This window comes from Bacillus rossius, chromosome 13, assembly GCF_032445375.1.
Source record: "Bacillus rossius redtenbacheri isolate Brsri chromosome 13, Brsri_v3, whole genome shotgun sequence".
NCBI classification, from domain to species: domain Eukaryota; kingdom Metazoa; phylum Arthropoda; class Insecta; order Phasmatodea; family Bacillidae; genus Bacillus; species Bacillus rossius.
In genome coordinates, this window is record NC_086340.1 from 5,335,478 (window position 1) to 5,349,775 (window position 14,298).

Consider the following 14,298-nt stretch of genomic DNA (forward strand, 5'->3'; position numbering starts at 1 on the left):
ACGGGCACGACAAAAGACGATTAAAAAAAAAGAAGCAGAGTAAACAAGCGATAGTGACGGGACGGTAGAGGAATAGTAGGAGGTTGGGGTGGAGAGAGAGAGATATTAATATTTTTCACGTCATTTGCGGTGTCGTGGCGCGCGTCTGGAATGGTAATTACCGCAGCTTTTAAGGAGATTCAGCGGGCATCAGTCACGAACTGTCTCGGGAAAGCGCTTCACGTCTGCCAGTGGACCTCAGGAGTACATGACAGTTCTCCTCGGTCCAGACGGGCAGATTTGTGACGTGACTCTCCGGACACTGCCACACGCCTCCAGGGTGCCGATCAACAAAACACGCCCGGGACCGACAACGGAACAGCTCAAGGGATTTTTGTGCGATAATTATAGTTAGGGACCGGAAAAATTCGCCGATTCAATGACCTCTAGGATAGCCTCCTGTGGTAGCCACATCCTATATTTCGGATGTCCAACCGAAAACGCTAATAAAATATATAAATAGTAATACTTAAGTTTATTTTCCAAATTTATTACGTGTTCAAGAATATTCAGCATTAAGAAACTGCACTTCTCAAGTAAACCCGCGTGTTCATTGGTTACTGAATTGTGAGTCGTCTCCACTGGGTAGCTTTTGATTCGATGCTTCTTTGGTCGATAGTCTCTCATTGGCCCAGAGAGCTCCAGTTAAACCGCGATCCAATAGCAGAACCTAGCAGAATTATAAACATGTTTGAATTTCAGCCTATCACGAAGTGAATCCGCTAATTTTTCCGGTCTTTAATTATAGTATATATACACTCCGGTACAATACTTGGAGGATCTGTCAGGTACCACAGTTCCATTTGTTTGAAATCCACGACACCAAAACGAGGAACAATTTTGTTTTTTTAGTAATCACATACAAATTTGCTTCTTGTTTCCCCAAGAGCAATGAAACATATTTATCATCTGATAACTAAATATATAATATATTCTTCTAATAACATACTTTGACACTACGTTTTTTTTCTCATACTCCTACCAAGTGTGAATCGTTATGCCGAAACCGTTAATCAGTGAGCTGTAAAATACGCGTATTAAGTAAATTAAAGACTCTAATTTCCATCTCAAAAAGAATTTTAAAAAAAATTCTCAAATGCTATGTGCAAGAATATCCATTTATATGAAATTTTCAAAATTTATAATTTATAATTCACTATTAATGCTGTTATTTATTCCTCGTCGAACCCAGGAAAATAAATGTTCTGAATACACTAACCCCAATTTTATTACATCTGGTTTTATCACTATCTTATTTGCTTCGGATAGCATTACACAAAAATTTCGGTACATCCTTAGTATTTAAAATGCTAACAAACGCGTATCTAAATATACTTAATTTGTTGGATGCTTTAAAATTAAAAGTTTTAACGTGTAGTTAAAGGCATTTAAACAATTGAGTAAAAATTTGTATACGCATAGTGACAAACTTGAAAAAAAAAAAGTTTGTAGAGGTGTTTGTTCCCTACAAAAAAAATAACTCAAGTTATTTGTTAAACATAGTTATATTGTTTTTGTGGTGGTTTTAAAAAAATGTTGTAACGATCCCAAAGTATATTGCCTATTTTGACCCTACCTAAATATTTGGTTTTCACAAAAATTGAATATTTATTGCTGTCCATGATTGATTAGTGACGGTAGTATTTTTTGTCACTAATAAAAACTTGGTTGAAGTTAATTATTTTCTTAATGTATATTGCAATGTTTCCTGGTTAAGCCACATATAAGTGTTCGATTGTATCGATGTTTCGCTCTGCATTGCGGCAGATATCTTCAGGGGTGAGAAATAATCTCCAAATATATTGTTAGGGGTCTACATTGACAAAATAATTTGTGGCGGACACGATTTTCTGTTTCTTTTAAGTGTTGATTCCGTTTCCATCAACTTGAATACTGCCGATCTCCGACGAAATGAGGTTATCGGTAGAATAATTGGATATCTTTAGAGGTCGTTGATTGATTTGAAAACATTACTGGGTACAAGCCGTCCACTCGCCAGCATTTGACGGCATCAGGCATTATAGATAAGCGACACAGTTTACGTAACTTCCTGCGTGTTAATAGCCCGGTCTCGATGTTGCCTTGTTTTTTTTTTTTTTTTTTAAGTGGGGATTGATATGGCCTGTCATACCTTGCATAGTAAATGCAGCAACATGGCCTTGAAAGACAAGCTGCATTCATTTTTTTTTTTTTTTTTTTAATATTAGGTAGTTTACCAGTACTCGCAATAGGTGTGTAACATCCAAACTGGGTAACGGGCGAATTCATGTGGTCTCATTTTGCAAATAAACTTATAATATAAAAATCGGACACGAAATTTAACGTATAATTCTTTTAAATAATGCCTAGCACGATAAATATATGAGAAAATTGTGTTTTCAACTACATTTCTTGACGCGAATCACAGACAGTTTCCTCATCCGCCGCTAGAATTCGCTACCGGAGCAGTTACGTCGACTATCAAAAAGCAGATCGAAATTTGAATTATATAATGAAACTGCTCCGATAAAAGCGAAAAAAATTCTTGGAAAATTTGCTGAACCCCGGCTTTGGACCTGATTTTCGAAAAGGAATTTTATTAAAAATACTGCCCAACTAGTTAAAATTCATTTTAAAAAAAATAATACTATAAAGTTTCTCTTTGGCTTTGTGAACTTTGATTCGCGTTATCCGTCACAGATGGGTAGGACCTTGGTTGTTACACATTTCCTTTCCATGTGGCAATCCTGCCACTCACGCAATTACTCCTGCACAATGCAGGATGCCGAGGGCTAAGATGTTAGACATCAAAAAGTAGCGGCGCAGCGGAACAAATAAATCCGACAGAAAGCATCTTCGTGAACTGGCCGTTAATTTCTTGGCGGCGTGCGGGCAAAGGAGCTATTACAGACAGTTTGCTGCGAAAGTGCTTTTTTGGAAGCCTCAGATCAAGTTAAAATCTCGTTGGGCTGCACAGAAAACATTTTTTTTTTTTTACTTTTACAAAAAAAAAAATTTTGTAAACCACTTGCCAAGAAATAATTTTTAATACTACAAGAAAACTGTATATTTTTACAACACATTGCCATGGTTATTTTTTTGCATGTATGAAAATACGTTTTTGAAAAAAAATACTGAATATATATATGGTCGCGATTACGAAATATTTAATGAATTGATTGATTTTTTAATACATCAAACTCTTTTTTAAACCATGGGAATGATAATCGAATATTAAAAATTTTATTTGAGTATCAGTAGGTAACTCTGCCCTGATGATGGCGACTGCAACGTCGACCGAAACGTCTGTGATATATTCGCCTTGGACGCGGCTACGACCCAGAATCCAAGCAACTTCAGACATTGGCCGCGAAAGCCTTGCGATCTTTATTAATTCGCCTTGATTTTTTAAATATATATCATGGTTATTATGTGCGCAGTTTTCATGTAACTTTAACTAATGAAGGAAATGGGACAACAAGAAGCATTAAGAATCCGAATCCAGTAGAAAATGCAAACAATTTAAGACTGTACATTTTTAATGTATTTTTCCAGTGTTTCTCTGAGTTGTAATTCTATCAAAAGACACAAAGTTTTGTGTTCTCGTATGACGTTTGTGCACATGAAAATGAACTGAAAACAAACATTTTTTAAAAATCTTTGCCCTTTAGAACAATATTTTGATGGTAATTCGGGAATTCAAACGGAGAAGTTAAACGCAAAATAATATTTCTAAGATTAATGCAACTGGCAAACAAATGAACGGAATTTACAGGATTCGAATGCTTATAGGAACAATGGTTTGGCAATTTTGTACTCGGATTATTGCGATTAACTTATTAAAATCAGTGTACAATGTTCTAAAGAAATTTTCAAGATTTTTTTTTAGTGAATTTATTGTTTTCTTCATAATATTATAGTAAAAACTGGATAACAATATAACATTTTAATTTAACTTATTTGCTAGCTACTGGGCATATCTTTTCATGGTTAGTTTTCATGTTCGCACTAAATAATTATCTGAGCATTGCAAAATAAGTGTCCGGAATTATTAAAAGCACTTAGTAATATCGTATTTTGTTTAGGTTATAAATTTAAAAACTACATGATAGGCGAGCAGGAGGGTACAACACATTTTCCATATATTGAGACAAAGGTGTTTTACGAACTCGAGTTTCCTGGTGATTGTCCAGAAGATTAATTTTCAGCCTGCCTTCGTCAATCAAAAATTTTTAAAATTGTTTCTCAGTTTGCGATGGTAGCCACATAAATTTCGGATGTCCAACCGAAAACGCTTATAAAATATATAAATGGTAATACTTAAGTTATTTTCCAAATTTATCACGTGTTCAAGAATATTCAGCATTAAGAAACGTATCAAAGAAAAAGTGTCTGATATATGAATTTTTTAAGCTGCAATGCTTTTCCATGACTCATACAAGCCTTATTTGGGCTTTAAAACCTCGATACTTTATTAGTTCGATTCTAGCTGTTTTACGCACGTAACCTATAGAACGAGTTTGTTTTACGTAAAAAAAAAAAAAAAAAAAAAAAGCACACGTAGTTAACCAAACCAACTGAACTATGTAGAATTTAGAACCAATGCACACTGGAGAAAAAAGTATTTCTTTTCCGGATAGTAATCTACCAAATATTTGATGTTTACGACCAATTTGTGTTGTTTCCACTACGTGATTTACTATAATAGCATTTTTGTTGTTTTTCAAAATAAATGGTTTTGTTGAGGCTACGAAATTATTTTGCGTTCACCACTAACTATTTTGTTGGGGTCTGTATTGAGAAACACATGTTTTGGCGGTCATCCTGTTTCAACAGAGAAGCTGAGCGTGACGTGTAAACAGGTAAAACAAAACAATTACCAGCCAACGACAGCTACACATTTACACTAGAATTGTCGTCCGCCGCACAATAGGTAGCGCTGGTGTGGCGCGGGTTATCCATGGCCATCTCGAAAGCTGAAGGTATTCATGGCATCGGAAGCACCTTGTGATTCCGGAGGCATGGAGCGTGGTAGAACAAATGACAGCTGAAACACTAAAAAAAAAAAAAGTGCCTTGCGTATGGGGATGCGGCAGTAGAGCGAAAATCACTAGACCGAAATGAATTTGACCGAAAGGCACTATACCGAGAACTTTAACATTTATGTCACTGGGAATATGTCTTGAATCTGGTAACAGGCACTTGAACGAAAGGCACTAGGCAGAAAATTTAATATTTATGTCACTGGGAATATGTCTTGAATCTGGTAACAGGCACTTGAACGAAAGGCACTAGGCAGAAAATTTAATATTTATGTCACTGGGAATATGTCTTGAATCTGGTAACAGGCACTTGAACGAAAGGCACTAGGCAGAAAATTTAATATTTATGTCACTGGGAATATGTCTTGAATCTGGTAACAGGCGTTAGAACGAAAGGAACTAGACAGAAAGACACTAGACAGAAAACTTTAATATTTATGTCACTGGGAATATGTCTTGAATTTAGTAACAGGTACTAGACAGAAAGGCGCTTGACAGAAAGGCACTAGAACGAGAACTTTAACATTTATGTCACTGAGAATATGTCCTGAATCTGGTAACAGGCACTTGAACGAAAGGCACTAGGCAGAAAACTTTAATATTTATGTCACTGGGAATGTGTCTTGAATCTGGTAACAGGCGTTAGAACGAAAGGAACTATACAGAAAGACACTAGACAGAAAACTTTAATATTTATGTCACTGGGAATATGTCTTGAATCTAGTAACAGGTACTAGACAGAAAGGCGCTTGACAGAAAGGCACTAGAACGAGAACTTTAACATTTATGTCACTGGGAATATGTCCTGAATCTGGTAACAGACACTTGAACGAAAGGCACTTCACTGAAAGTCGTTTCTCCGAAATTTCTGTCAAATGACTTATTTTTTCTGCTCCAGGCACTGTCACATTGTCAAATATTTGTCCCCAACTGTATTTGCTAATAGAGCTGGAGAGGTAGTGCTGAACTGAAAATTACTTCCAATTATTTCCGTCAAATAAATATGGACAGCTGATCTGTCGCACTATTCGAGTTTTTTTTTGTCTGAGCTATTTCAAACTTTTTAATTTTTGTCTCATTTTGAAACTATATAATGTATTACGGTGCTCGATGGAATTTTTGAACTTTTTATGCTACTTTTGCATTTTATTTTTTATATTTTAAACACGTGTAAATGAAATTTAACAATAATTTTTGTTACATAATAAAATAAAAGTTCACTGATATTTTTAAAATCATAGACACTTAATTTCCTTTTCACACATAAAATTATTCCGCATGCAACATTCATCTTAACATTATTTTAGTTATTTCATTTTTATAATCACTTTAATAGCCCATGTTTTCTTCGTCATTTTAAAGATGCGTTGCGACGGAAACGGATGTAATTTCCTTTTTCACTAGGCACGATTTTGATTGGCTGATTGCAATCTACATCCTATATGCAAAATATTTTATGGAAACTCAAGTCATTCAACTTGTCAAAATAACATGGGTGAGCTAGTGACGTTTTCGGTGACGTCATAACCCTCCAACATTATTTGACACAACATATTGGTAGAAAATGAAAGCGAAAATTTGTCAGTGTGACAGGGTCTCAAACAATTTCTTATTTGATGGTTTTTCAACAACTAAATGACAAATTTTTATGTCAGTCCTCGCAATAACACACTGAAAGCAGAAAACACGTGGTATTCAGTTTTGTTTTAACCATTCGAATGTACCCTTCGGCTTAAAACTCTTTATTTTTATTTTTTTTGTGTTTCATTCATAAATCAATAAAAATTATATTTTTCCACAAAAAAACCCTGAAAAACTCGGGTTTCTGTGATTTCTGGATACGCAAAAAAATAAAATAATTTTAAGTCGAAAGCTACACACGAACGGCTAAACCAAAACTCTATGCCATACGAGTTTATGCTTTCAGTACCTACATGCTAGGACTGAAATAAAAAAAAAGTTCCACCAAGTTCGCGAAAAGTATTATGTACAGGACTTGTTTCGTAGGAAAAAAAAAACCTCTGTGAACAATAAAATATGGCCGTTTTTTATAAATTTATTTAAAATAATTTACAAAACACGATATAGTGAAAGTGTTATAATTTGGATACTACCGTATTTCCGTGGAAATCTTTTTTTTAATCAAGCTTCCGCTTTTGCTTGAGTTTTCATCTTTCAAAGGTTGTCGTAAAGACCCGTGTGTTTTCGGAGCAGGGTTAAGAGGATACGGAAAACGGCTTCAGGTATGTCCACCCCCCCCCCCTCCCCCCAAATCGATTACGGGCCCAGGACCCAGGATCGGAGACACCCACACCCCCCAAATCAAAATTTCACAGTCACGTACTACTTTTTAATTTTATGGTTATTTCTTACCTACACTCTTTTTTTATAATTTATTTGACTAGAAAATACAGTGTATGATCATGGTTACTATTTTATAAGTAAATATGATGATGGTTTTCTCCGCGTGCTCCTGATTATTCCTGTGGTTTCTTCAAGTGCTTCTGTCTATACTGAGAAACCGCTCTCTGCATGAAGGATTTTTTACCTTATGAGTCATTACATTTTGACATTTGGAGTTACATTTAATTTGCGAATTTCTGCTAGTAAAATCAGCACTCGTAATTTTTTTACCAGGTGGAATTCAAAAAATAAACAACCATTACTCAGTCAAATGATATACCGTGAGACATCTGTGAAGCACTAACATGCAAGACGAACTTCCCTTCTCCTTGAGTTCTAGCGAAGCCATCCTTCTTTTGCGATCGTTAGTGAGCATACCGCATCCCACATAAACTTACTAAATAATAGGTATTTTACCTGTAAGCAACATGTGGTTTTATTTATAAAATTATTTTACTTTGAAATAACCACAGCGAGTATGTATATTTATTTCACACGCTGAGGTGAAAGTGAACAGAGCTGTACCCAGGGGTCTACAAACCCCCCACCCTTGTGGGGGCCTTGGCTTAAGACCTGCCCGTGCCTACACTTACGTGACTGAAGGCAGCTAAGGGTACCACTCTACCCGCCCGCCCACCCATCGTTAACAGCGCCCAGCGCCGCGAATAAACAGGTTTCGACTTGCACGCGCGCGCGCGCGCGGGCGCAAAACCGGTTTTCGGTTTTCGGCGCAGCCTCGTATCCGGCCCATCTGCGCATCTGCGCGACTAACTAAATGGACAGGCGTTCGGTAGTGGTTTGTATCGACGATACGGAAAACATTAATAAAAATACAGGGGGAGGGGTAAAAGGGGATGTAATAAAACTCTCCCGCAGAAAGCAAACCATCTGTACATTTCACGACAGTCGTTTTCCGTTAAGACTTAGAAGGCCAGTGTTTTTATCATTATAAAATCGTTCCAGTGTAAAAGCACCGGGTGTTAAAACTCGGATCTTGTCACTGTGTTATATATACAGCCTCGTTCGACAAATACAAGCTGCTATTTTTTTTTTTAAGAAGAATTTATTTTCGAACGAATTATAAAAAGAAAAAAAATTATTTTGTGGTGGCTCCACCTTTATGCCAGCAACTACAAACTTTGCAAACTTACCAACATATATCTCGAGGAAGTAGTCTTAACAATGGCCTAGTTTCCTGGTAGTTTGTGAGCCCCGTCGTTTGATATATTTATATATGTGTGTATGATATATTATATGTATTAAACCACCTGTCACATTTACCTCGATTGTGTTTTGGGCAATGAAATTGTTAACAGGATTGTAGCTATAAAGAATTCGCGTCCTTTCATAACTTTTGAAACGATTACTTAATACAACTGCATACAGCGCAGCTTAACACTGATTCCAATTGAAAATAAACATTATAACAAAGTCGTTTTCATAGCTTAAAATATTTTCGAGTGAAATAAAAGACCAAAAAGAGATTTCACTTATCTGTAATGAACTACATAGTGAATTGATAGCAATAGCACACACACACACACACACACACACACACACACACACACACACACACACACACACACACATACACACACACACACACACACACACACACACACACACATACACATACACATACACATACACATACACATACACATACACATACACATACACATACACATACACATACACATACACATACACATACACATACACATACACATACACATACACATACACATACACATACACATACACATACACATACACATACACATACACATACACATACACATACACATACACATATATATATATATATAAAACACGGATATTAGGAAAGGAATTTACCATAGTCTATGTACACCAAGGATCCAAATCAGAATTGCCTAGAAGGACTTTTAAAAACCGTGAAAAACAGATATCAAGATTGCTGGTCAAATGTCCAACGGTCAGAATATCCAACAGTTTCAGTGCCCAGATATAACCAAGCCTTTTTGGAGAAAATTATTTATTGCCAAGCAGGTTTTTTATGATATTAATTTAATCAATATTGTTAATCCAATTAGCACTCAGACAGCTAGACATTCCTAAACTACTGGACGGTCTTGAACTATTGGACATTCCTTGAAATTCCTTAGCTACTACTGGTCGTTCTGCACAGTTGTACACTCATGAGCAACTGGAAATTCTTGAAATTGTAGAATTTCTGAACAGCTGTACACTCACGAATAGATGGATCTTATTGAACTTCTGATTGTTCTTGATTTACTGGTAGTTCCTGAACTCCTGTTCGTTCCTGAAATCCTTTACGTTCCTGCACAGCTAGATGCTCCTTAACAACTAAACGCTCCTGAACAGCTAGACGCCCCTGAGCAGCTACACGCTCCTGAACAGCTACACGCTCCTGAACAGCTACACGCTCATGAACAGCTAGACTCTCCTGAACAGCTAGACGCTCCTGAACAGCTAGACTCTCCTGAACAGCTGGACGCTCCTGAACAGCTGGACGCCCCTGAACAGCCAGACTCTCCTGAACAGCTAAACGCTCCTGAACAGCTAGACGCTCCTGAACAGCTACACGCTCCTGCACAGCTGGACTCTCCTGAACAGCTGGACGCTCCTGAACAGCTGGACGCTCATGAACAGCTACACGCTCCTGAACAGCCAGACGCCCCTGAACAGCTAGACGGTCCTGAACAGCTAGACGCTCCTGAACAGCTAGACTCTCCTGAACAGCTAGACTCTCCTGCACAACTAGACGCTCCTGAACAGCTAGACGCTCCTGAACAGCTAGACGCTCCTGAACAGCTAGACGCTCCTGAACAGCTAGACGCTCCTGAACAGCTACACGCTCCTGAACAGCTAGACTCTCCTGAACAGCTGGACGCTCCTGAACAGCTAGACGCTCCTGAACAGCTAGACGCTCCTGAACAGCTAGACGCTCCTGAACAGCTAGACCCTCCTGAACAGCTAGACCCTCCTGAACAGCTAGACGCTCCTGAACAGCTAGACGCTCCTGAACAGCTAGACGCTCCTGAACAGCTAGACCCTCCTGAACAGCTAGACCCTCCTGAACAGCTAGACGCTCCTGAACAGCTAGACGCTCCTGAACTACTAGACCCTCCTGAACAGCTAGACGCTCCTGAACAGCTAGACGCTCCTGAACAGCTAGACTCTCCTGAAATACTAGACGCTCTTGAACAGCTACACGCTCCTGAACAGCCGGACACGGGCCGCGGGGAGGGTGCAGGTACTCACGGCGGTGTAGAAGGGCGCCTGGTCGGCGCCCAGCGCCGGGAAGTAGGCCGCCATGCCGTCGCCGTAGGGCGCGCTGTACATGGAGAGCGCGGGCAGGCCGGCGCCGCCCACGCCCGCCGAGGCGAGGCGCTGGTAGCCCAGCAGGTCGTACTGGCACGAGCACACCGTCTGGCCCGTCAGCGGGTCCGCGAAGATGGGGCGGCCCGTGTCGCAGCAGCGCGTCGGGGGCGGTGGCGCGGGGGTGGGGGCGGCGGGCGAGCCGCGCGCCGCCGGAGGACCCCCCGTCACGGCCGTCGCGGCGCCGGGGGCGGCGGCCGGGGGCGGCGTCGAAGGCACGGCCAGCTGTCGGCACACCACACGCACGCTCGCCAGGTCCACAACATCTCACCTTCATGCACGGGTACATATTGCTCCATACGGGTATTAAGTGTTATGTTATCTTTAAAAGATTCGTGCAATGGGAGTGAGTGCATGACTAGAGACCCGGAAAATTCGCGGGTTCATTTCGTGTTATGCTTAAAATTCAAATAATTATACCTTAGTGCTGCTTCTGTCATTGGTTCACAGTTAATTCTGGAGTAATGAGGGCCAATTAGAGACCCCTCACTCAATAGAAGTGTCGAATCACAGGGCCACCCAGTCGAGACGACTCACAAGTCAGCAGCCAAATGAACAGTTTGGCATTTGCCCGAGTGTGTAGAGGATATTGGAGTCTATCCTGGAGGTCATTGAACCCGCGAATTTTCCGGGTCTCTATGCATGACTTGATTTAAGTTTTTGGACATACGCCATTGCTAAGAACCTTTTTTTCTGTTTCTGTTTTGGGTAAAACTATTGTGTTTTTGTTTGTCTTTTCGTTTTGTCGTGTTTTTGTCTCGTTTCAACTGTTGTGCTGAATTATTTTGGGTTTAATATTTTTGTGTTGTCATCATTTGTGGTTTTTTTTTTTTGTTCTCTTAGTACATTTTTCTTTGTTGTTCTTTGTTTGTTGACCATATTCCTGTTTCGGAATATTTTGTGGTGTTCATATCCTTGTTGACAACAGCAATTGTTTGCTTAATTTTGTGTGTTTTTTTGTATTTTTTTGGGTATTTTTATTTATTTATTTTATTTATTAGTTTTTCTTCAACAGAAAAAGTTCTTAGCAATGGCGTATGTCCAAAAACTTACATCAAGACGGGTATTAGTAGAGACCGGAAAAAATTCGCGCGTTCAATGACCTCCAGGATAGACTCCAATATCCTCTACACACTCGGGCAAATGCCAACTGTTCATTTGGCTGCTGACTTGTGAGTCGTCTCGACTGGGTGGCCTGTGATTCGACACTTCTATTGAGTTAGGGGTCTCTTAATTGGCCTTCAGTCCTCCACATTAACAGTGGACGAATGGCAAAAGCAGCACTAAGGTGTAATTATTTGAATTTTAGCATAACACGAAATAAACCCGCGAATTTTTCAGGTCTCCAGGTATTAGGTAATATTTATTTACGTGATAACGTCTTATAAATCGATCAACGCCGGCTGTACGCACGGAAATTCATGACTCATTTGTCACGTTCTTCCCGCCTGAGCCGGAAGCGTGCAAGAACCGGCCAACCACCGTGCGAGAAAAATCATTCTATAATATCAAACAGGTTAAATGCGGACTTCTTTAAAAGCAGAAATTTAAAAAAAATATTTGATTTATTCGTCCAATTTTCTTCATTTCAAATTAACAATTTATTGACATTGATTTATTTGATTTCAGTTTTATTTCTATAACTGATTGTTCGTGATTATATATAAACAAATTATTTAAATTAAATTTTCAAAAACTGTAAATAATATTTGAAAATTTAATAAGTATGCATTTTTTCATAAATGTTTTCTCATGACGTTATCACGTAAAATTATCGTTCGTAAACCGACTTTATAGACAACCCAACCCCCCCCCCCCTTTTTTTATTTGATACGTTCTTCAAATGATTAATGCAATTGGGAATTATGATTTAATACAATTTCCTGGACGTTACGACATTGCAGTTTTCCACTGTTTTTCATGAAAAAAAAATAATTTAATAACGCCATTTCCCGAAGCACAAAAGGTTTTTAAATTTTTTTAAAATTTATTCTCAAATATTGTCATTTTTTTTGTCTGTATAAATTTAATCGAATAACCACTTAAATATTTTATTGGCAAAAGAGCACTGAGTGCTGGGATGTACATGTATTTAAACATCTCTGTAAAAAAAAAAGTGCAAAATGTGTAATATAAAGGGTTTTGAATTTTGAATTTGAAGCGTCGCAACTGTTTTGTCTCAAGAAACCTACTGTTTATGTCGGTGCTGTAGTTGTTGTGTCCATAACATCTGGTTATCTTCGTCGTTGTGTTCATATATTTGCTGCGCTGTCCAGGTTTTGTTGCCTGCCTTCATTTACTGTTATTGTTGAAACTGTCTCGTTGTTAGCCCACTTTGTTCGTCTATGCTGTTATTTTTTTTTTTCGTGTCTAAATTCTTTCCACGAAATTCTTGTGCTGTCTGATATTTAAGTTTGAATGTGCTTGTCTGTAACTTTACCCAGAATCCTGTTTCTACTGTGATACTTTACTTGCAGGATCTAACCAAGTCATTGGTTTCGAGTCCGAATTCCTGTTCAAATCAAGTTTCAAATATATTTATAGCTGAACCTACACTATTTAAGATTCGAACTAAAAATAAAAAAAAACTTTAGGAAACATTATTTCAATGGTCAGAATTTTTTAAATTAAATTTTTATTTGGTTTGTTTATTCCAGGAAAATTAAACAAACTAAAACATCTACAATCAAATATAGAATTATTACCTACTTAGATGCCGAAGTAAATTTTTGCTTCGTCTTTTACTCCACGTTAACTTTGAAGAAGAACAAAAAAAAAGGGGGGGGGAGGTAAACAGACTTTTAAAGCCGGAGGGGAAATAAAATTGAGTTATTACGGGAAGAGTGTATTTTACATTAACTTCCAAAACGTAGACCTTGACCGTTAAAGTAAAAATTCTTTCGACCCCCTCCCCTTCTTTTCTTTTTTTTTTTTCTTCCCCAGGTCCGCATAATGTCCGCAGCACAAATTCAGCATGCGACGCATTAACAGTTCCAAGGTAGGCAGAAGTAGCACCGTAAGTGTAAAAAAATATATATATTATTATATATATTTCACAGCTGACTTCCTTGGGCGAAAAAAAAAAAAAACATCTCCGGGGCGCAGGTAAAAAGCACAGGATGGCATAATAAAGCTGTGTCTCCCGCCTCTAACCTTATTCAAATGTCCCGTCGCCCTGACTGTTTACCATGATAATGTCGTAACGCCTTCTTTCAGCGAGTTACCTCCCTTCCCCCCCCCCCCCCATAGTGGTAGGTGTGCTGTGTTGTATAAACCCTCCCCTCCCCTTATTTCCCTTCTCAAATTCCCCCCCCCCTCAAACTACTACCAACCATTCAACCTCACAGAAAGAGAGTCAAAATGAGCTGGGATGAATTATCGCCGACGCGTTCGTTCCGTAAGTGTAACAGCGCAGCGGTCGCACGCACGCACGCACGCATGCATGCAGGGA

The 14,298-nt window shown here is 38.6% G+C and overlaps 1 protein-coding gene across 1 annotated transcript in view; it reads right to left on the reverse strand.

Annotated features, from left to right (window-relative positions):
- The window catches only part of LOC134538586 (homeobox protein caupolican), a 130,586-nt gene extending 119,450 nt beyond the window's left edge, over positions 1-11,136 (reverse strand). Inside the window, exons 1-2 of the mRNA XM_063380011.1 lie at positions 11,119-11,136; positions 10,731-11,072 (exon numbers count right to left, since the gene is read on the reverse strand). Of these exons, the coding sequence (XP_063236081.1) occupies positions 10,731-11,072; positions 11,119-11,136 (360 nt within the window). The remainder of the gene's footprint in view (positions 1-10,730; positions 11,073-11,118) is intronic.
- Positions 11,137-14,298: the final 3,162 nt, after the last annotated feature.